This window comes from Sorex araneus, chromosome 5, assembly GCF_027595985.1.
Source record: "Sorex araneus isolate mSorAra2 chromosome 5, mSorAra2.pri, whole genome shotgun sequence".
Classification (NCBI taxonomy): Eukaryota; Metazoa; Chordata; class Mammalia; order Eulipotyphla; family Soricidae; genus Sorex; species Sorex araneus.
Window position 1 is genome coordinate 182,704,125 of NC_073306.1, and position 20,237 is coordinate 182,724,361.

The following is a 20,237-nucleotide window of genomic DNA, read 5'->3' on the forward strand; positions in this document are numbered from 1 at the left end:
CATATTATTGAAAAGAACTCTGGAAACGATGCAAGAAGTGGTGTGTTTTCATATGTAATCATACACTATTTCTCAATTTCTTGTTTCCAACATGAGAATTATCTTACAAAAATGTACAGATTTAGTGGCACTAACTACAGATGCTTTAATTTTTTCTAAGAAATTAATGCTTGGTTGATAGTGTTCCAAAGAGTCAAAGGAATTTTTAAACCATTTAATGTATTAGAAATTTGATTTCCAATATATTTATTGGTCTCCAATATTCCTCATATACAATCAAATCATGCTCCTGATTCATCAATCGATGCTTCAGAGAGAGATGGAGAGATTTTCTAAAAAAAGAAATTCAGACTCACTTTGTTTTTTCCTTCAATAAGTGCAAACTGATTTTTGCTGACTTCAATTTTATTTCCTCCTTGAAAGTCCTCTACGTTTCTCCATTCTTTGCAAACATAAGAGTTTGTCGTTAGGAGACCTTGGCTATTAGAAAAAAGAAACAAATCATCTTACAATTTAACTTTTCTTTAATTCAAATTAAAAGTAAGGACAGGAATCATACTTGGAATACTACGTTCTTAGAAATAATTTTCAGTGTGCCCGACATGATATAAGACTTGGCGCCAATTAAAAATAGTCTTCAGCACCAGAGGAAAAGGTTGTAGGTAGATTCATTCAGGATACAGGAGGGAAGCAGCTATTCCGGGAACAAATCTCCATTCACAAATTGAATCAAGAAGACAATTCAAGTTAATTTAGTTCAAAGGAAGGCAAGGAAGCTAAGAAGCTATTGGATTTCTTAAAGTACTCTCTCTGGGGCTGTGGCCTTTGTGAAGGAAATGGTCAGTATCTGAGGAAGAAACTAGTAGTGGCCATTTTCAAAACAACAACAGGAAGTGAACAGCTGAGGGTGGTGGTGGGTGGGTTGTTGTTGTTTTTCCTAAGGATGTCTGGACTTGTGTTAGAACCTGATAAGCTGGGACAAAGATTCCAAGGGCCACAGCTCGGTGGCCCTTGGAATCTTGTCGCTTGAAATCAACTCTCTCTCTCTCTGTCTCTGTCTCTCTCCCCTTCATCAGCATTCTATTTGATATAGCCTTTGACATTGATAGAAAAGAGATACAGGGTAGGAGACACCAGGTGTTGGGAAGGAGAAAAACCAAAGATGGGCACTACACAAGGTAACCAATGAGGCTGCACTTGGAGATGAGTGTAGAAGGTTCATCTGAAGAGAGGGTTAGCTAATATCAAAGTGGGGTACCTCAAGGAGAGACATCCTTTAAAAAAAAGAAGAAGAAGTAGAAATATAAGGGGAAATTAAGAATAGTTCTAGAGAGTTGGCTTCTTAGGAGAGTGTGACTTCTAAGTCACACTGGCTTAGAAAGGGGCCCTATTATAAGGGGGCATTATGAAAAGGTAAATGACTGGGAACAAGAGAGTGGGTGCTACTCACGTGGGTTTGTAGGTACACTCTTCCTCCAGCTGCCAATACCAATGGATGTGTTGGGGGGGAGGTACGGCATAAACTGTGCACGTCAACGTCTGGGTGGTGCCATACTGGTAGGAGTCCACGGGAGATATCAGAGATTTCTCACCAATTTGGGGTGGGACTACAAATGAGAAAATAACTTTTAAATTGCCCATCCGTCTTTTGTTTGTTTGTTTGTTTGTTTGTTTGTTTGTTTTGGACCTGAGGTGCTTAGGGTCTACTCCAGGTTCTGCACTCAGGGAGCACTCCCAAGGAGTGGGGTTTGGGGAACCACATGGGTTTCCAGGGATCAAGCTCAGTTATTTTGTGTGCAAGACAAATGCCATATTTGTTGTACTACCTTTCCAGTCCTTTGTCCATCAGGTTTAAGAAACAAAAGGTACAATCTTCCAGAAATTAATACCTATATATCTCTAAGCATACTAGATGCTCATGTTTTGTTTTACAAAGAACGCCTGGTCTTCAAAGAGTACTGAGTTCCAGGGACAGTTAGCAAGTCTCAGCACTTCACGCTTTCCTTTTCTCCTATATGCTATAGGGACAGATCTCCTACCTACCATACCAACTAGATCAGAACAAGAAAGGAAGAAACTAGTTGTTAATCACATTGTCAATGAATTTATGATGTCTAGAATCTTTCATATGCAGTAAATCCTAACCATCAGATTGTCTTCTATTTGCCACAGGAGCAAAAGAAATCACAGAAATGTAAATACCCTGCCGAAAGTCACCCACCACTTCTTCCTCTCTTTCTTCCCCTTCCTTTTTCTCTTCACCCTCTGCCTTTTTCTTATTTTCCTCTTTTCATTCTTTCTTTTCTTTCTTTGATAGCCCCAAAGTCATTAATGTGAAACTAATTTTTTTATCATTGTCAACCTAAAACTTCAGATTACACTTGCAAAATTTGCTGTCTCTTTTTTCTACTTGTTTTGTAAAACAGTAAATACTAGAATGAACCAAACAGTTAGTGCCTTGATAGGCCGGTGAGATGGAGTTCCTTGTTGTCCATGATGACCATATGTTTCCACCTCTCCACCCTACTTATCAGCTTTCCAGCTCCTCTTGCCTCCCCATATCCTATTGTTGAGTGACTTATAAGTGACCTTTCTGGAACTTGTTCTCCCTGAAGCTAGTTTCCCAGCAAAGGAAAGAAGCCAAGCTCAGCAGAGTCCTAGGGCAGTGTCAGGGCATGTGGATAAGAACCTGAGATGAGGAGAGAAGGTCCCGAAGTTTGATTATGCTGAGTCAGTCTACACCAATAAGAATTATAACAACGGACTCTCTCCAACACTGCCTGGAGCATGATATTAATAAATTTATTGGGAAGCAGAGGAGGGCGTGAGAGGGGATGATTCATTCTGATCAAAATAAGTTGGTTAAATCTCGACCACTCCCTGTTTCTCTCCCTGGAGAGTAGTAACATATATGATCATATCAGATGCTCTGAGAAACCCTGCCATAAAGAGACCTCACTAATTAGCATCCCCCATGCTTACTTGACTCCACCCTTTTTTCCACCCTACCCAGATGCTTAATTCTCTTTTAGTGTAAGGAAACAACATTCAAATCATCCTTAAAACAGAAACATGGTGTTTCCTCATGACCACATTAGGTTCGATCCTAACCCTGCTTTAAAAAAAAAAAAACAAATGAAAATCTTCAAACCAAGTGAAGAGTGTCGACTTGCAAAAGCCCAAGCTGAAATCTGTCCTTGTGCCACTAATTCATTCTCTGCAAGGTCACGCTAGGAGCTTCCCACAAATTGTAGGAAGAGTCTCCCGCATGAGCATGCCACATGCATAGTTCACTGAGACAGGAGCAATGACATGGACAGAAATGGAGTCTGACCACTACCCTGGCAGGAATTCTTATTTCACTCACTTAGCCATCCACGGTCTCCCTTCATCTGCCAGCTGGGCAGCTGCTAACATGGTCTCTTGAGCAAACATCTCCAAAATATACTGTTCTGCAACTAACTTTAATACTACTACTATTCTAGATCCTGTTTTTGTGGGGGAACGGATGTGTTTACACCCCGCTGTGCTTAATCCGTAGCACGCCTGGTAGGGCTTACTCCTGGCTAGGTACTCAGGGATCATTCCTGGCAGTGCTCAGGGAGCATATGGGATGCTGGGGTCAGAGTTGTGCAAGGTAAAGGGCCTACCCACTGTACTATCACTCCAGCCCCAATTCCAGATCGTGGTTTTTTTTTTTTATAATATATTGGCGCTTACTCAGGAAGAACTGAAGCATCAGGTGACAAAGGAATGGTGGGTATAATTACCCAAAGGACTGAAAGAGAATTATATTCCTTCAAATACATCTTGAACAGAGAAGGAAAATCCAGAGAACTCACCATTCACAATCAGAGATAGCTTGTGACTCTGTTTCTCCTTGGAAATGGGATTAGTAAGGATGATGGTATAATTTCCAGTATCTTTTTCACTCACTTCCATAATAGTGAGCACATGCCCCACTTTAATTGTGTGATTGGACTCAAGCGGTCTTCCATTTTTATACCTATGGGGAAAAGAATCCCAGGAATTAGTACCATCTAAGGGCCTGCTTCCACATGACACAGAGATCTGCATTTATTTCCGGAAGTTACCATTTTATTTCCGGGGCAGGGTAACCCAGGTACTTCACAGGGATTCTCAGGCGGTCTCCTAGTGTTGCTTCCACCAGAGATTCCATGCTACTCTCAAAAGCAACGAAGGGCTTTTCTAGAAGAAAACAAAAAGAGTTATTCCCCTAAATGCCAGCTTATTGAAAGTGATCATCTGTTTTGTTTTGTTTTGTTTTGTTTTTTCTAATTTTAAGAACAGTCAGACTTTGGGGGGGTCTGCATGGTGTCATCCAAAAACCACACACACATTCTGTTTTCTGCCTCCCCTGCAGGCTCTGTGTTTGCTTTCCTCTGACTAGGTGCACTCCACAAACCAACTGCTCAAGCCTCAGTTCATGCACTTGCTTCTTTGGAAAGCTTTTTAGTCCTCCTTTCCCTAAGTTCTGGGTACTCCCCTTTCTCTGCTCCTATGACACCTTGATATCACTCCCTTGTGTCTCAGTGTCTCAGTCCGCAAACCTCTTCTGTTTATGCACATCCTCCTCTAGCCTTAGATGTAAGTACTCTTTACATTCCTCTTCAAGTTATATCTTCTTCCCATGACCTCTCTGGTGTCAAGGTTGACACAATTATTTCTCCACATGGCTTTGAATGAACATCTCCAAATGAACACACCCCATACAATGTCCACATCTTACTCCCCTCTCATTTTTCCCTATCTCAACACAGTAACATGACTATTCACTCAGTTGCCTCCACAAAAACTGTCACCTTGCACATTTTTCTCTTATACTCTCAGTCAATGAATTTGTCAGATCCTGTCAGGTCATCTTCAAATATATAGCCAGAATTAGATCACTTTCATAGTCTCTATCTCTATCACCATTGTTTAAGCTACATATCATTTCTCACCTAGATTATTGCGATTTGTCTCCTTACTGGTCTCCGTACTTCTGCCCTTAGTTCCTTAAAGTATAAGAGGCATGATATTCCCGGAAGAACATACACTACCAGGTCTCTCTCTGTTTCCAGTCTTCCTATGTAGTCCCACATTAAACAGTCCAGACTTACCAGTGCCTATAAGTTTCACATAACTATGTAACCTAACAAACACTTATGGATGTAAAAAAGAATAAATGAGAAATTAAGTGATTCACTCATAGCCTATAGAGAGTAATTAAACCCAGGTTTCTCAAACCAAAAGCAAAATCCAGACTTTTTCAAGCAAGTCCCTCTGCCTTTCAATAGAAGGAGATTAAATAAGCTATTTTAGATAATAACGTGCTGCTTATTATCCTACTTATTGTAACAACCATGACAAAATAGTAATATTTAGTGAGCATTTATATAAGGTCATCTTGTAGAAGTTGGGATTTAGCCCAAGTCTCCACCTCTTAAATGATCTAACTTTACTCTTGATCTCGAGTCCATGCGGTCTCCCTAGCTAAAGCTTAATAAATAAATAAATAAATGAATAGGTCTTGTGAATAAAGATGATAGGAATCACAAACTGGCCTAAATTCAAATTATCTTATTCTGCAAGTCACAGCATAATTCCCACAGGGATCTTAACTTACCATAGACCCTGACAAATGTGCTGTTTCTCTTGGTCATCAGTCCACTAGAAGCCACACAGGTGTACCATCCTTGGTCATTCCGAGTCACACCATCTATAGTGAAGCTATTAAGAAATTTCTTCGTCTCAGTCCCATACTGGATGTCTGTATTCCGGTTCCCTATTTTTTTATGCCCGTGCTGAAAAAGAGTTTCAAGAACTTTCAAAAAAGTCCTGCTTAACCGTGACCCAGGAGCTTCCACAAAACCCCAAGCTCAGGTCTTGACCCTTGGCAAATACTATTCCACACTCATAATACAGCCTCCAGAGCTATTAACATATGCAGACAATAACTATATTTGGTTTCAAAAGAAATCAATCCAATCACCTAAACTAAGATTTTGTAAATGCCAGAGAGTAAGAATAAAATAGATAGGACCTGTGAAATCACAAGCAATTATGGCCTCTACTCCCTTTCACACAGCCAACGCGGGTTCAATCTCCATCACCACATATAGTCCCCCAGCCCTGCCAGGAGTATTCCCTCAGCACTATAGGGTGTGGCCCTCAAAACAATAATAACAAAAAAAAAACTACATAAATACAAAGTATTTCCCCTGAAGAGCAAAGTCCTCATGAGAAAAACAAATGAAGGACTTTAGAGAATCAAAGAGTAAGGCAACTTGAAAAGCGAAATCACCTACAGAAAACAAATTTGCATAGCTGAAGAAAACAAATCTGCATAACCAATTACAGCAAGGAGGGCTAGAGTTCTTAACATCACCTCCTTTTTTCACAGCTATTATAGGTACTGAAATTCTCTATGTGTGTGTTCTTATATTGTATCTTCTCAGAAAGGTTCCTATCACTTCCCAGCAAACTCCATTGGGTTTTATTATCAAACTATGTAGAAGTCTAGCCTTGATTGTGAGTGTTACCTTCAAAGAAGGATATACCCAGTGGAATTTAATCGCCACATTGAGTTCGGTCCTTGCTGTACAATTTAAAACAAGCTTCTCTCCAACAGAGAGCTCGATTCCAGAAGCAGGGCTCAGAACCAGATCATAAATCCTGTAGCCTGGAGCAAGAAAATCAGAATGTAAGAGGAAAAACGAATTTATATCTTTGTCCAATTTTCTTGAAAATGATGCAATTACGAACTGTGGCATATTGTTTTTTTCCCTGTGGGGTTCACCAATACCTGACAGATAACTCCCCCCAGAGAGATAGCCGACCTAGATTTACAAAGCAGACATGCAAAATCTCAAATGTGTTGTAGCAGAGAACAGAAAAGTTGTAAAATTTGAGGAGTCGATTGTCAACTTAGCCAGCTTTAGTAAATTTCCAAACAATTAAAAGAAGCTATGTCAAGCAATGCTTTAAGCATTGATTTTTTTCCATAAAATGCACTCCTGTTATAGCATTCTCTTTTATTGTGGTCTTGGGAAAAAAGGAGCAAACCTGGATTGCACATAGCTAGAGAATAGGTAGAATGAATTGTCCACCATCATGTTGATATCTTATCTTTGAAGTCCTTATCTTTTACTCACCACCATAACCTCCAGTATCTTAATATAGGGAGTCAATAATTATTGTCTGATACTAATGAAAGGAAAAGAAAGTGTTCTCTTACCTACAACTGCAACTATATACACAATAGACTGGTAAGTTTCATCATTAATTTTTGCTTCACAGAAGACCATGCCAGCATAGCTTATCAAATAGCTTGGAATAGTAAAGCCCTTCTTACTGTCCCAGAAAATTTTGTTACCATCAGGAATAAACTTCTTTTCTGGATACCTCTGGATAGTAAAAAAAAAAATGTCAAATATTAGTCAAGTACTATCCAAAAGTGAAAATTACATCAGATAATCACCAAAGAAATTCATCTGATTAAAGATGATGTAATCTATATATACAACATGAAATAATACTCAACTACTAATTTTTTTTTCAAATAAAATACTGCAAACTTAAGGATTTTGGTCTCAGGTGGACCAATGGAGCATCGTGTTTAGTAAAACAAGCAGATTTAGAAAGACAAACAGCATTAGATTTTATCATAAATGGTACATTTAGAAACAAACAAAAAAAGTAACCAAATTATTTAAAATAAACTGTTAGATTAAATCTAAGATCAAGGGGCTGGAGCAATAGCACAGCAGATAGGACATTTGCCTTGAACGCGGTCAACCCAGGTTTGATTCGCAGCATCCCATATGGTCCCCCAAGCACTGCCAGGAGTAATTCCTGAGTGCAGATCCAGGAGGAACCCCTGAATATTACCAGGTGTGACCCCAAAAGCAAATAATAATAATATAAAATAAATCTAAGGCCATATTGGCAGTTAATAGTACTAGGGATCTGTGGCTCAATGGAAAATTGCAGGCAACCTCAAACTGATCCCAGGACAAAAAAAAAAAGGCAATTGTGGTTACCAGAAGGGAAGGGAATAGAGGGTGAGTAGGGTGGATGAACGAGGTCAATTATAGACAAAGCACAGCAGACAGTGTGCTTGCCTTGCGTGTGGTTGACCCAGGTTCAATCTCTGGCACCCCATATGATTCTCGAGTGCCACAAGAAGAAATCTCTGAGTGCAGTACCAGGAATAAGCCCTGAGCACTGCCAGGTGTGCTCCCCCTCACCCAAAAATTCAAAAATGAAAGAAAAAGAAAAAAAATAAAGAATTAATCTAATTTTCAAAAGTAAAAATTGGCTTTATTTATTGTCATTTTTAAATTTCAAAGGCTAGTTAAAACTTATTGCTATCATTATATTACAAACAAGCTATCTATCTTCATAGCATAAAAACTTAAGTTGTAACTTACTGCCCAAAGGGACACGTTGAGGTCTGCAGTGGACCCAAGGCATGGAATCACCACAGTTTTGTTTTTGCTCTCAGTGATGTACACCACTTCGTGCTGGTCACTAACTGAAGTAATAAATGGAGACCTGTAATCTAGGAGCAAATTTAATCCCATTAATTTCAATGGCATTTACTAGAAAGTTTAGTCATCATTCAGGTGGGTAAACACTAATTGGAAAAATGAAGAAAAGGAAATGACAGTATGTAAAGGAATTCACCATTCATTCATTCTTGAGTTAGTCTACAAATGGCTGTTTTGTTCCAAACTGAAAAGTTACAGGACGGTGTGTGTGTGTGTGTGTGTGTGTGTGTGTGTGTGTGTGTGTGTGTGTGTGTGTGTGTGTGTGTGTGTAAGTAGAGAAGTCCAAAGAAAATTTCCAGAATGAGTTTTAGATCTTAAGGATTGCCAACAAATAGGATGTTTTAGAGGCTCTCATTTAACAAAATTGTTATAATTTCTTTTCAAAACGAAGGAGTAAGCTTATTTATCAAACATACTTTTATATGTACTACATTCTTATTTATATGATTTTTATGTAACTTTAAAATTCAGGACCAGTGAGATAGTATAGATAGAAAGCACCTAGCATACAGCAGACCCTGATTCAATCCCCAGAACCACATATGGTCCCCCAAGTTCTGCCAGGAGTAATCCCTGAGCTCAGAGTCAGGAGAAAATGAACACAGTCATTTTGTGTGGTCCCAAGCCCACAATATTAATAAACTAAAATTCATACTGTATGCCTTGTAATTGTATGTATACTGTTCTATTTTTATGTTTTTTAAATCACAAATAGATTTTTTTAATGAAAGTGGCATAAAAATTGATGAATTTTAATTTGAAAGAATCCTTCAAATAAATAGAAGAGAGGATTGAAGAGTGGTGAGGGTTCAAAGGACCGTGACAGGAGAATATTGGCATTCTGGTGGTAAGAAGGATGTGATACAACACCTAATCAGAGAGAGAGAACAAAAGGGAATTCCCTGCCATAGTGGCAGGGTGGGGTGGGGGGAGACGGGACTGGGGAGGGGGGGAGGGATGCTGGGTTTACTGGTGGTGGAGAATGGGCACTGGTGAAGGGATGGGTTCCCGAACTTTGTATGGGGGAAACATGAGCACAAAGATGTATGGATCTGTAACTGTACCCTCACGATGACTCTCTAATTAAAAATAAACTAATAAAAAAAATGAAACAGAAAAAAAAGAAGGATGTAATAATCCTGTATCCTTAAAAATACACATTTTTAACCAACATTACCTCTACAAAAATATTAAAATAAATAAATTAAATAAGCAGAAAACAAAAACTGTAATTCCATCACTGTCACTGGGTAATTCCATAATCAAAAAAATTCGTGCAGATATTTTAAGATTATAGAGACTAGATATAGTAGTCTATGTAAAATAATGTCAATTGTTTTACATTTACTTTAAGATTCAGCAGCCATTAATACCTTCATGACAAAAAAATAGGAAATACCCCATATCGAGGAGTAAGACGACAAAAGCTTTTAATGTCACCAACTGTGTCAAGAGTAAAAAGTGAAGAGATTTTTAATGTCATTAAAAAAAATGACTACATCATTCCTCAGAAACAGAGTTTATGTGATATGAAGTCATGCTTGAAATCTCAGAGAGAACAGCTCAAACTGCCAGGCCCAACACACCTAAATGGACGTTTTCAGAGCTCTTTCAGATGGTCAAAGTGAAGAAGGAGTTAATTAAACCAAAGGCAGGGAAAAGCAACTTATTCCCTGCAACAGCAGAAGCCTGATTTCCTTCCCAGCTGGAAAGCACAAAACAGGCAGGCAGTCCAGTCCCCCACATGCCACAGCCATTATCTTACAAGGCCAGGACCTATTTCCTGGCTCCATCCATTGCTGGAGGGAACGGGTCTGAAGACTAAGGAAGTAAGGTGGAGCCTAGGGGGCTGGGGACTAAAGGACTATCCATTAGGGAATGCGCCACTGTTTTCTTTCCCATTGTTAAACTTCATGACATAATCTTATACAGCTCAACTCCTAGAAGACCAGGTTTAGAAAGGAAGCAAAATTTGATGGTATATCCAAACACTGTAGTGTACAACTAAACAGTACTAAGGACTGCTACTTTTTGATATTACCTATCTTTTATCCACATGCTATAAAATATCCCATGGCTGACTTACAGAACAGGCTTTTGGCAGCTAAATGAACCTCTTGATGTAAAACTAAAACTATTCAGTACATCTATTCTATTTTGGTATCCCCCAAAAGGAAATACACAATAGAAACCCAAACAACCACCCATCCTCTCTAAATAAAATATTTACTGTAACTTATGATGTGAATTTTCACATGTCTCCAGGTTTCCTGATTTAGGGAGAAGGAAATGCTGAGATATTATGGGAGAGGCTCATCATGTAGCATTTCCAGACAGGGCAAAAAGCAGGAAATCCTTGCAATCTTCTAAGAAAACCTGATCTCCCAAGACTGCCAGATCAAAAGCAGCCAGCAATTCTCAGAGATATAAGCCGCCTCTCTTCCTAATTCTGCAAAGGGGAGGAGGTACATAATTCAATCTTGGGTTGAGTTTACCCTGAGCGAGATAATTCTCAGGCTGTCACAATCCAGGAATGTTCTATGTTTTTGTTGATGTTGTTATTATTGGGGGAAGGTCACACCCCAATGGTGCTCAAGGAACCAGCAGCACCAGGTCCTTCCACATGCAAGTCATGTTCTACTTGAGCCACATCCCAGCATACATTATTTTGATGTGTTCTGCACTTTTCCATTATACAAGTCATACTGTACTATCAAAATGTAAATAGATGGAGATGCACAAGGGGGGTTTCCAAAACTGACTCTGTACAATTTTTAAAGCTTTTCCAAAATTCTATTCTGTAAAAGATGCTTCTGGTTAAAAAAAAAAAAGTCTAAGCCAACTTAACCTGCCTGAAATCTTCAGTATATCAAGAGGCATATAAAAGAATAACTAAACTATCTTACAAATTCATATTTCCTGAAAAGATAAATATTTTATGAATCCATGTAAAACATTTTACAACACTTTCATTATCCCAAAGTATAGGCATTTCAGGAGTCAAGTCAGGTTATGCACAGAAAGACCAAAGGCAAGTTTTCTAAAATTCAAAACAAAAATCAATTCATTTTATAAATGTTGACTACATGTAACATTGTATTTTTTTTCTACAGGAATGTAGTGTAGCTTCAAAGATGTCAATGCCGAATTGCAAACTGAAAGATGTGGAATGCTATCCAAAAGTTCAAACCATGCAAACTGAAGAAAAGCATAAAAGGCCCTGAAAGGTAGTATCTTCATTAGCATCAAAGCATGCTAATTGTTTTTTATAAAATGTAAAGGGAAAAGAGAAGCTCTAATGGGAAAAAGAAAAGCACCAGAGGCCTTGGCTGATTCCCCTATGCATTTTTGAGAAAATTCTCTGCTCTATTGCAGATAACCTATCTGGCCACAGAAACCTTTCATAACTCAACCCCTGAACCTTTCTTTGCAAGATTTCAGAGCTTTTTTCAAAATCAAACATTTTAAGGCTCCTACAACTTACCCTGGCCAGTTGTGAACACATATTTTCCTTAGAAGCAAAGATCAGAACCAAATTAACTGGACAGAAGAGGAGTTTGTGAGTCCAAGCTCCAGAATAAATCAATAAGCCAGCTTCTCAGAGGAAACCTTGAGAGTGAAGAATTTTGTATATTCCTGTTGGCAAAGAGCCTAAAGAGCAAGCCTTTTGTTGTGCTTGAGTCTTCTTTGTGTCTATTGTGTTTCATAACTGGGAAATCAACATGGGAAATGAATTCTATTTAACCACTTACCTTGAACGTAGACATAGATGACTGAGGACGTGTCCGTGTCCTGGTAAAAGCACTTGTAGGCTCCTGTATCATTTCCAATCACATTTGGAATCACAAGTGTCTTACAAAAGACGTCATCACTGCACTCTGTTATCTCCACTCTTTGCTCAGAACCAGTCTGATTGTTGGGCCAGAGCCAGTCCAAGTCCCTCTGCCCACTGAAAAATTAATTCCAGGGAGGGATGAATGTGAAGTATTATAGAATGAGGCTATTTCTATAAAAGCCAAAGATTTGGCTCTCAAATTTATATGCATTCCTCATGAGATAGATTCAAAGCTTTCTACCAACAAGGATAGACTGGATCAACAAAGTGACAAAAAGTCATAGGTGCCACTGCAGAAATCATTTCCATGCATGACTGAATTTTCTATAAGCAATGCTTTCATTTGTTCAACAACAGTAAGCTCGTCTTACATGTCCATGTTGGGGATTCAACAAAGAACAAGTCAGATGAAAGTCAATGTCTTTACAGAGCCTCATCCATGAAAAGGAATCAAACAATGAAAATCCTTACTGTAGCTGAAGATCATTTTTAAGTAAGTAAAATGCATTGTACAGAAGGTGAAAATAAAAGTTGGAGAGAAAAGTTGAAACCAGTGAAGGAAATAGTAGAGATGAAGCTGTGTGAGGAAGCTGTGTGAAGTGGGCCAGGTGGGTTACCAGGAGGAACAGGATTCTAGGAGGGAGCTGCCAATGTGAAGAGCCGAGGGTCAGGTGTCTACCGGAATGCTCTGGAAACAGCAAGGAAGCCAGATTGGTCATATTATAGGGGGCAGCCAGGGGAGTGGGAAATGAAATTAGGATATAAATACACCTGTCAAAAGGGCTCGTGGGACATGAGGATTGAGTTAAAGCAAGAACACTTTTAAAGCAGCCTTTTTCCACAAGGTCCCACGGAAGAGAGAACTTCAAGCAAATGCACCCTCATTGATCCTTGTTTCAAAGAATATGAAATGTCCATAAAAAGGCAGTTCTACACATAAAACTACTTTTTAACACATCCCCCATAGCTTTTTTGGGAAGCTATGAAATGCTTACACCGAGTTTATAAAGCTGGATGGAATCTTTGGAGATTTTAAATAAACTTTGTTGTTGAAGGTGGATATGAGGGAAACCTATGGGCAAACCTTAAAAAGTAGAGCTAGAGAATAAGTTCCTGTTATTATATTTTCCCCCATGAGCTCGATAAAAGTGACCTATGCGTGGTAAGAGGAATAAGTGTATGGTATTCCTTATTTTCTGCCATCTAAAATAGATCATTCAAAATAGATGGGGTTGAGCAGTTGGTGGTCATCCAGCATGAAGTGAGAGCAATAATTCCCAAAGATCTTTGTCGCCTCCAGGCACTCTTCTCAAAGGGCAACACTGCTGCCATCCATTTCTAGACCCCAAACACAAAACACACTGGTTTTGATAAGTCTCAGAGTCTGTCCTGCAAAATCATAATCACTTCATTCCATTAAACATCAAGATCTTGACTTTGGTTAGTTTCTGGAAGACCTCTTCATGTAAAGATCTTCATGTAAAGATCTTTTCTTGTCTGAGGCATATTTCTCCAGTTAGCAAGAATTAACTTCTTGCTAGCAAGTAAGAAAAAAAGCATCTCCCAATATCAAACCAGAGCGTGAAGTCCATTATCCATGAGAATATGCATTCAGTCATATTTTGATGGCTGGATGCTATTAAAGATACTACCATCAGAATTTTGTCATGAAATAAACATGTTCAAAAGAATCACTGTCTCTGTATCACTGTGATCCTGTTGCTCATCGATTTGCTCGAGCAGGCACCAGTAATGTTTCCATTGTGAGACTTGTTACTGTTTTTGGCATATCGAATACTCCACGGGGAGCTTGCCAGGCTCTGCCATGCAGGCGGGATACTCTCGGTAGCTTGCTGGGCTTTCCGAGAGGGACGGAGGAATCAAACCCAGGTCGGCCACGTGCAAGACACTACCCACTATGCTCGAAGCTGCGCAATCAGTCAAAAAGGACAGTCTTCCCCAAATAGAGACAGACCGGTCTGAGGTCGAGAGTATACGAGTAGCTGCGCTCCCCCTGCTAGAACCTCCAAACAAGCTCTCAAGGCTCAAAAGAATAAAGATCGATATAGAATAAATAAAGAAAGAATGAACATGTCCAAAAGACATTCTGGATATAATAAACATGGTCTAAAACTTCAGAATTATCTTTTAAAGGTCCATCCCCAATTTCATTTATGCATTCAACATTTATTGGCATTTATATTGTATGTTTACATTAGTTACTGTGGTATGTATGTATGAACATGTATATTTGCAAAGGGTGGAGAGTGAAAAGGCCTAAAAAGTCATACATGCTTGCTGAATAAAGTCTTAGAAATCTCACTATTCATAAAAAATTATTATTTTTTATAATTCTAAAGTATGGGAATTGTTTTCCCTACATAAGTATTAATTATTTGACACAAGAAATCTGAATGTAAAAATGAATCCTTACCTGCATGTAATTTGAAGAGTTGTATTAGCCATAATTGTAAGTATGTCTTTCTGTATACTGAGCCTAGGAGGATCAAGAGAAACACCAGGCAAACCTAGAAACAAATAAACAAACGAATTTACTTTTGGACTTTACTTTTTCACTGCATCGGACCCAATAGGAAACACCTTCCATAAACAATGCACACTCTATATTTTAAAAGGCTTCTTCAGCAATTCATTGTGTAAAACTGTGAATTTACTTTTCACCATTCCCAGTAAAAGTTCACAAGCTGTGTCATAACAGGAAGAATGGGCAGATGGTCATAAACCAACACAACAGACTGCAATTCATGGAGCTAGGGTGGAGTTCCTGTTTTCCTGCATTGCCAACTTCAAGGTCTTACAAAAGGATATGGGACATTGAAGCGAAATGAACCTTCATCTAATGATCTCACTCCCTTGGGAAAGGACCCACTGACATTTCTTGTAGAACATAGGATGCACACATTCGACAAGATTGCTGATTAATGAATATTACTTAGAGTGATTTCTATATAATTCGGCTATGTTCCCTGAAGAGGGTGGGGGTGTCCATGACCTTATCTCATTTCCCTTTTCCTTTAACAATTTTTTAGAGCTTTTCCTCTGGAAACTGAACAGTCATTGTTGTAGAACTATACATTAAAACAAGTAAGGGAAAATGAGGAAAATAAAGCATGTTTCAATGCACATTATTATATACACATTAAATTTATGCATATTAATATAAATTTTCCATAGAAAATAAAACTAAAATTGATCATAAATATCAATTGGCAAATCTCACAGATTCATCAAAACTTAAAGCACAGGGGCTGGAGCAATAGCACATCGGGTAGGGCATTGGTCCTGCACACGGCCGGCCCAGGTTCGATTCCCAGCATCCCATATGGTCCCCTGAGGTAATTCCTGAGTGCAAAGCCAAGAGGTAACCCCTGTGCATTGCCGGGTGTAACCCAAAAGGCAAAATAAAACAAAAACTTAAAGCACAATCCACAACCAAGTGGAAAACAAGAAACCTAAAAGTAACAAAAAACAGATTTTACCATGGTCACTTCCACAGCAAGAAAATTTAGTTCTCTGTCAACAGAATATGAAGCGCTAACATGCACCAGGGAAAGAAAAATTGCTTAATAGGCTAGCGTTTTAACTGATGCCATGATGCTCAACACATCATCTCAAAGAGTGACTGATACTGGCTGAACAGCCAAGTTTACTATGCTACCTAAACATATTTCTAATCATAGCGACTAAAAACAAACAATTCTCTATACACACTCACACACACAAACATGTCATTTATCTTGTTGAGCAAAGAGATTCTGGCAAATATGAGAGAATATGAGCAAAACAGCTGATGCATTGACTGACTGTATGCCAGAGAGTACAGCTTCAGGCAAAATGAACAATTGATCACACATGTTCTCACACATTCTCCCAGAGGACCGAAACAGGTTGCTGACACTACTGAAGATAGATAGGATCAATGACAGTTGTTTTTTTTTTTAATAACCTGGAAATTAATGAATACCAATAACGTTACAGAAACGAATCCTCACTGCTATTTACTCCCGTTTGGAGCAGCAGTTCTAAAACTTGAGGATGTGTCAGAATAAACCTAAGCCCACATTGGGGCATCATAATAGCACTTTGGGAGACTCTCTGGGTCACTCCTGGACAGCTACTGGTCTATGCTCGAGTTTTGTTTATTAATGAAGCATGATGAAGTTTTGTTTATTAATGAATTAACTGAAAACAGTATCGACCTCCAACAAAAAAAAACAAAGCAAAATGTTTCAGAGCAATAGAAAAATCTTCCAAAAATAATTTATTTCCTTCATCACAGATATCAACCTTGGCTGGGAAATACTAGGTTAAGAAACAAGTCGAAAAAAGTAACTTAATACAGTAAATCACAGAATGATCCACATGAGAAAGAACCCATTATTTGGACACACTCATGTGGGGAAAAAAAAGAAATGTTGGTAAATATAATATCCCAAATAAACTATGCCTACCCTATCACCAAAACAAAAAATTCTAGGCAATCTCCCATAAATTATAACTACAGATTATCATGCGCTCTAGATAAGGTTTGCTACATAAAAATAAATGTTTTTAGGAGATGTTCATTATTCATAGAAAGCAAAGATAATACCATACTATTCTAGAGACACATCGACAAGAATAATCCATGTATTGAGGCTATCAATCATGATTGATAACTTCAAATTCGTATCTGTAGATTGGCACTTCATTTTTTTTTCTGTTCTGCCAAACATTCATTCATTTTCACTGGCAAGTTTGAATTCCTCTCTTCAGAAGGTTTTAAAGAAATTACTATAAGAAGTACATATGCTACTGCTCAATAAAAAGCCCTTCTATGTTCAAATCCCATAACCAATATTAATTAATTTGTGCACTGTTACCCTTCGAGCTCAAAGCAGGAGGGAGAAACAACAGCGCCTCTGTTTCTAGAGTTTGATGGCACCAATTATGGCCCAATCCAATTAAGCAAGTCACACACTCCAAAAGGACAACCTCATCATTATACTCAGAGCTACCCCATTATGGTCACTACTGCTGCACTATGAAACATTCCAGGCTTAAAAGCAACTCACTCCTTTGTGGGATGCAGAACCACTGCATGTTCCAGACCTTTCATTCTCTCCCCATCATAGGGGAGAGGAAGGTCTTGTCAGGGGCGATTGAGTATCCACGATGGGGTGAGGCCTGATGAACCACGCCATTATTAAGACAATTCAGTGACCATAAACAGCTGATCTTGCTATTGTAGATGAGGGATTTTTCTTAAATAAAAGGTATTACATTTTTTTCTTTCAATATAAGGGAATTGTACCCCAACCCTCTTTATTTAATTTGCTCCCTTTCTCGGCTCTCTCCACATTCTCTGGTTTGCAAGAGGGGAAATCTGAAAATGGGCAAAGTATGTCTACAGAAAATAGATGAGAAAGGAAAGGAGCAAGAGGCGGGAGATGAAGGAGAACAAGTGTCTCGAGAGCGCTTGTGTTCCTAATCTTGGAGACTGAAATTGTCGGTGACTAGGGGAGCAGCCAGTGGCGCTACTGGTACCAAGTCATGTGCGTTTCCAAACCAAAGTTCTGGCCAGGAGCTTATTCCAAAGACCAAAGAGCTCAGCAAGCTCAGGGATCTGTCACAGCAAGACCCTAAGTCCCAGTTTCCCCCTGCTCTGAGAGGAGTGCAGAGTCCCCGCAGAAAGTTAAGAGGAGAAGCTTCCCTCCCGCTGGACCTCCTAGAGAGCTACGCAAGTGAGTTCCAGCCAAAGGAGCAAGCCCACCGCGGCCCCCCATCAGAATCCTGCAGGGGCTGAGCTGAGTGCGCAGTACTAGCCCAGGGAACTGTCCTTGCACTCTGCAAGGCTTTCTTCCCAACACCCGAACTGGGAGGGTGCTTGCAGCTGCGTTTCACCGTTAGTTCCCACCTCCCCTAGCGCCTCCAGCTTGCCCGCCAGGGTGCCACCCCAGCCCGCGTTTCCGAGAAAGCCTGGCGAGGTGGGGGGGGGGGGCGGGAGAGGGGAGCCCAGTTCCTGGAGAACAGGCTGGGGAGACCCGAAAGAGAGCCAAGGAACGGGCCTGGATCTCAGGGACGAGAGATCTTGGGCCAGTCACTAAGTCCAGACAGCATCGGGGCGTTGAGAGTCCAGCTCCTGGGGTCCGCTCGCATCCCCATCTCTCCGCCCGCACCCCGCCTCTCCAACCTCGCTTCTGGGCCGTTGTTGGGCTGCTTACCCCCCGAGGCAGCCCGGGTCTCCACGCAGAGCCACAAAGCGATGGCCAGCAGCGCCTTGCTCTCCATCCTCCCGCACCAAGCGCCCAGCGCCAAGCGTGCAGAACTCGGACGCGGCGTCCTCCTCCCGGTCCTTGGCCAGCCGGGGAGGCGCAGAGGCGCAGCGAGTCCGGAGCGCGCAGGACCAGGGCGCCCGGGCTCCGGCCGCCGCGGCAGCAGGGGCGCCCGTGGGAGCCCTCGGGGGGCAAGGGCTAGCCCGGTAGCTAAAGGCGCAGGGCTTTCTGGAGCGCCAGGGATGCCCCGGGAGGACGGGGACAGCTCAGCGCCGCACAGCGCCGGCTCTCCCGCGGTCTCCGGACTGGGCGCCGGTGGGCTGCGGGGCCGAAACTCAAAAGAGTGGAGGCGGGGCCGGGAGGGGGCGGGGAGGGGCGGGGCTCCCGGGCGTCGGCCCCGCCCCGCAGCCTAGTGCTGGGGTGGGTTCCCCCAGCACGCCCGACCCACTCCATCTCACACCCTCGCCTCTTGCCCTGGCGCTTGGTGGTCCCCATTCGCCGTTTCGGGTGCAGTAACTCCATGTCGGGGAAAAGTGAGCAAGTGGAGCGTTCTGAACGACTCTAGAAGTGCAGTCGATTGTTGTCCGCCCCTCTCACCTCCCACTTTGAGATATTGGGGTACCGCCAAAAACACGCAGCAGGGGACGTTGCGCCCTGGACAAGCCGGTCCAGGTTTTGGGAAGGGGTCGGGCACCTGGTGCTAGCGGCGTGGCTGGGACCCCGGCTGAGGGTCAGGTCTGCAGCAGTTGCAACCACCACGTGAAGCGCTCGCCAGCCCTAGACAAAAGTGGGGGTCGCAAAAGGGCCAAGAGATTCTGTCTAGGTCTAGCGAGAGTCTGCTAGACCCCTCACTGTCTGAAACGCTGACACCGAATACCTTTAGAAGGCCGACGCACGAGCCCAGTCCTCCAGAGCGCCCCTCTTTCCTTGGACACCAGGTGGTTTTCTAAGTGTCTTGCTGACCCCCTCCCGCCACCCCTCTTCCCCCCCCCGCCCTCCCCCCACAAAGGCATGTTACTTTGAAATCCCTTTACCTGGCTTTTGCCAAAATCCCCAGGACTGTCGTGCACGCGCCACGGAAGTGTCACCTGTCCCGTATGCGAAGTGTCCTGGGCAAAGAGCTTTGTGCACTGTTTCCCGACAAGGAACCCCAACTGGACGACTCTCCGTCTTGGATCAGACCACCGGGACGCTTGCAGCCGAGCACCCTTAGGCGGAGGGTCAGGTGACCCGGCCCCAAGCCGGCATCCCGCAGAAGCAATGGAGAGAAAGCACAGACCCGCAGACCCCGGCAGCCGGCGAACTGCACCAAGACTCTCCCGGGGTGCGGACTCTTGGCGCTGTTCGCAGGAGAACCCGGATTCCTTTCTGGCCGCAGCTGTTCCTTTTTCGCTCTCATTTCTCCCCGCTCCTGTGGAATGACACCAAATGTCACCAAACTTTATTAAATACGATCTTCTAGAGCCTAGGGAGTCTCTAACTTCCCAGAGCCTTCTTGAGAACAAATGAATGACTATTTGGAGGGTATGTAAGGAGGTGGGTTACTGTTTCTATGTGTATCCTAACCCCTCT

General features: G+C 41.5%; 1 protein-coding gene across 1 annotated transcript in view; it reads right to left on the bottom strand.

Annotated features, from left to right (window-relative positions):
- Window positions 1-18,954, bottom strand: part of KDR (kinase insert domain receptor) — a 50,443-nt gene extending 31,489 nt beyond the window's left edge. Inside the window, exons 1-11 of the mRNA XM_004607979.2 lie at window positions 18,615-18,954; window positions 14,825-14,918; window positions 12,308-12,504; window positions 8,436-8,566; window positions 7,241-7,409; window positions 6,546-6,685; window positions 5,630-5,807; window positions 4,095-4,209; window positions 3,843-4,006; window positions 1,451-1,607; window positions 357-480 (exon numbers count right to left, since the gene is read on the bottom strand). Of these exons, the coding sequence (XP_004608036.1) occupies window positions 357-480; window positions 1,451-1,607; window positions 3,843-4,006; window positions 4,095-4,209; window positions 5,630-5,807; window positions 6,546-6,685; window positions 7,241-7,409; window positions 8,436-8,566; window positions 12,308-12,504; window positions 14,825-14,918; window positions 18,615-18,681 (1,536 nt within the window). The 5' untranslated portion in view covers window positions 18,682-18,954. The remainder of the gene's footprint in view (window positions 1-356; window positions 481-1,450; window positions 1,608-3,842; window positions 4,007-4,094; window positions 4,210-5,629; window positions 5,808-6,545; window positions 6,686-7,240; window positions 7,410-8,435; window positions 8,567-12,307; window positions 12,505-14,824; window positions 14,919-18,614) is intronic.
- Between the last annotated feature and the right edge of the window lie 1,283 nt (window positions 18,955-20,237).